General features: G+C 34.4%; 1 protein-coding gene across 1 annotated transcript; it reads left to right on the top strand.

Annotated features, from left to right (window-relative positions):
- Nucleotides 1–1,616: 1,616 nt before the first annotated feature.
- LOC140432077 (uncharacterized) lies at nt 1,617–3,297 on the top strand (the record flags this gene model as incomplete). The annotated part of the gene is made up of 2 exons (XM_072519920.1): nt 1,617–2,712; nt 2,776–3,297. Coding segments are annotated over exons 1-2 (1,618 nt in total), but the record flags the coding sequence as incomplete, so codon positions are not given.
- Between the last annotated feature and the right edge of the window lie 477 nt (nt 3,298–3,774).

Below are 3,774 nucleotides of genomic sequence, written 5' to 3'. Positions count from 1 at the left end.
GTTATACTGGTTACACTATTAGAATTGCAATATCACATAATCTTGGAACTTACCGGTTTGAAGACAAGGTATTTCGATTAATTCTTTAAACTTTAAAATTATACTTTTAATAAAATATAACGTAAACACTTTTAAAATCTCACTTAAAATAATCAATTAGTTTAATAACATATCTAAAAAGGGAGGATATTGGATTTTTAGAAAATTTAGATTTTCTTTATTTTAAAAACAATTTTAATTTAACCATTTTAAGTGAAATTATTACATCGTCTTAACTTTTGTAAATATTTAATAGCAAAGATTGATTAGTATTTTGAGGATTAAGCTGATACAAGATAGACTGCTGCCATACAGTCGCTTTCCCACAGCCACAAAAAAAACTGACGCAAAGCAGCCCTGCATCTCTGTGACGTGACATTCTCAATGGTCGTTAAGGTCACGTGATACTGATACAGATACTGCTTTCCGTCAGTTTTCTATGTCGCATTGGGGAACTGGGCCCGTATTTTGCAACCATCATCCAGCCTCAAGAGTCCACTGCTGAACATAGGCCTCTTCCTCATGTTTCCAACCCCGTCTATCTTGCGCCGCTCTCATCCAGTTTTTATTGAGTCTTCTTAAGTCGGCAGTCCATCTTGTAGGTGGTCGACCGGCGCTTCTCTTGTCTTCCCTTGGCCTCCATTCCAATAACCTCTTTGTCCATCGCCCATCTGTCATTCTGGCTATGTGTCCTGCCCATCTCCATTTTAGTCTGGCTATCTTCTCGATGATATCAGTCACTCCGGTTCTTCTCCTGATGTCTTCGTTGGTTATTCAGTCTCGCCAGAGTTATTCCTAACATGGACCGCTCCATTCTTCTCTGCGTGACTCTCAGTTTGGTAGCTGCTGCTTTTGTTAAGGTAAGTGTTTCTGCTCCGTACGTCAAGACTGGGAGGACGCACTGATCAAATACCTTTCTCTTTAGCCATGTGGGCAGCTCACTTTTAAAAGTTTCTCTCAGTTTTCCAAATGCTGCCCACCCAAGGCCGATTCTTCTCTTCAGTTCATGAGTGTGGTTATCCCTGCCAATCATAATTTCATGTCCCAGGTATTTATATATATCTACGAGTTCTATTTCTTTCCCATCAATACTGATGTTCTGGTTGGGTACCAAATTGGTCATGATTTTTGTTTTCGAGATATTTATATTTAAACCTACACTTTCTGTAGCCACAACGAGTTCCTGTACCATCTCTCTTGCCATACCCAGATCTTCAGCTATTATAAGTGTTATGTATGGTTTTCATGTACGGATATACTTGGCAACGTTGCACTTGGCAAACGGAACCTTAAGTGACAGCAGTGACATGACAACCACACATGACAATAGATTTAGGTCATGGACTACATGTGAACTGAATTAAGGTTAAGTTATACAATTCTTATAAAGCTTAATAAATTAATAAAACCTATCGTAAGTAGCTTTATGTTATGTCCAACAGTCCTAAAGAGGAATACATTACATGGTGGCAGCGGAAAAGTGACGATAGGTTAAGTTGTGTTAAAAGCCGGTGCATGTGACAAAAGCCTATAAAAAATATATGTAAGTAAAGGAGCTATACTGTGCTCGAATCAAGATGACAGATACTTGTAAAGGCTTAGAACCGTTTAGTTTCCAAGGAAATAATATTTCTCACGAGTGGAAATTTTGGAAGCAAAAGTTCCAGTTATTTTTAACAGCCTCCGGCAAAAGTGAAAAACCAGACCACATAAAAATCGCTATTCTCCTAAATCAGCTGGGAGATGAAGGGCTGAAGATATTCAATACCTTCGAGTATGAAAATGTTGGAGATGATCAGAAGTACAATGTTGTTTTGTGTAAGTTTGATACATACTGCAGCCCTCTTAAGAATTTAATTTATGAACATTTTAAATTCTTTAAAAGAGATCAATTACAAAATGAAAGTATCGATCAGTTTGTAACTGCCTTGAAACAATTAGCATCAACATGTGAGTTTAAAGAAAAGGATACTTTAATTTTGGACAGGATTGTTTTGGGTACACATGATCTACGAATTCAAGAAAAATTATTACAATGTGCTGATTTAAAACTAGCACAAGCTATAGACATCTGTAGGGCTATGGAAAATAGTGCTGTTACTCAACGTGAAATATCCAAAGAAAGTGAAAGTGTTAGTGTTGTGAAGAAAAGAAATGAAGAAAAGAGACCTGGATCTACAGGACAGTCAAGGTATGGTTCAAAGTATGAGAAGGAGCAGTCTACAAGCCACAAAGTTACTGACAAAAATACAGGTAACCATTATATTCAGTGTTATAAATGTGGACTTAAGCATATTAGGGGTAAGTGTCCTGCATTTTTCAGATATTGTTCTTTGTGTAACAAAAAAGGACACTACCGTAAATTTTGTCCTGATAATAACAACAAAGTCCATGAAATCAATGATAACGATAGTAGTTGTAGCAATTCTGACACTGATTTAACTGATGAACAGGTACTAGTGTGGACTGTTAATGAAATTAATCCGAACTCTTCAGAATGGTTCCAAAAAATCATTATTAATGGTAAAGAGAGTATTTTAAAAGTTGATACTGGAAGTGAAGTCAATATATTGAACAATAGTGATTTTAAAAATTTAAATATTGATTATAAAATGCTTGAAAATACTAATAGTTCATTATCTAGCTATACTGGACATGTTATTAATGTTGTTGGTAAAATTTATATACCTTGCTCTTTCAAGAAAATATTTAAAGATTGTCTGTTCTATATTTTAGATAATGATAAACAAAAATCTCTATTAGGCCTAAAGGCAGCAAGAGACTTTCAAATTGTTTGTGATCAGCCTAGTGTTAGTATGATAGATATTGAAACAAATCATATTATAAATAGTTATAAGAGCATTTTTTCAGGTGTAGGAAAGGTCAACAGGTATTTTAATATAACTTTATCTAGTGATGCAGTGCCATTCATAAGTGGGACACGAAAAATTCCACTGGCTATAAGGAGCCAAGTTAAAGATAAACTTGATGATATGGTACGTAAAAACCTTATTGTACCAGTTAGTGAACCCACAGAATGGCAAAATCCTATTGTAGTTGTTCCGAAAAATAAGGGATCTGATATTAGAATATGTATGGATCCTGTGTATCTAAATAAATATGTTAAAAGAGAAAGGTTTCCAATTCCTACTCAAGATACTTTATTTGCTAAGCTTTCAGGGGCTAATTATTTCACATTATTAGATGCGTCATCTGCTTTTCTTCAGTTGCCTTTGAATTATGAAAGTTCACTTTTATGTACTTTTACTACACCTTTTGGTCGTTATAGATATCTGAGATTACCATATGGCCTTACCTGTGCACCTGAAATTTTTCAAAAATATACGTCTGAACTTTTAGATAGTATATCAGGAACAATAACATATTTTGATGATATTTTGGTTTTTGGATGTTCTAAAAATGAACATGATAAAAATTTGAAATGTGTTTTAGAAAAAATTAAACAGAGTGGCTTAACTTTGAATTTAGGAAAATCTAAATTTTGTCAAACAAAAGTGAAATTTTTAGGTCATCAGATTAGTAATATTGGCATTTCACCTGATCATGATAAAACAGAAGCTATTACAAAAATGACACCACCAAGTAATAAAAAAGAATTACAACGTTTTTTGGGAACCATAGTATATCTTGCAAAATTTATACCAAACCTGTCAGAACACACTAGTCCTCTAAGATGTTTACTTTCTAGTAAAAATGAGACTCTGAGATAGCGCG

The sequence above is a fragment of the Diabrotica undecimpunctata genome, unplaced genomic scaffold (genome assembly GCF_040954645.1).
Source record: "Diabrotica undecimpunctata isolate CICGRU unplaced genomic scaffold, icDiaUnde3 ctg00002772.1, whole genome shotgun sequence".
Taxonomy (NCBI): domain Eukaryota; kingdom Metazoa; phylum Arthropoda; class Insecta; order Coleoptera; family Chrysomelidae; genus Diabrotica; species Diabrotica undecimpunctata.
The sequence above is the reverse complement of the archived record's forward strand: the minus strand, read 5'-3'. Positions and strand labels throughout refer to the sequence as shown.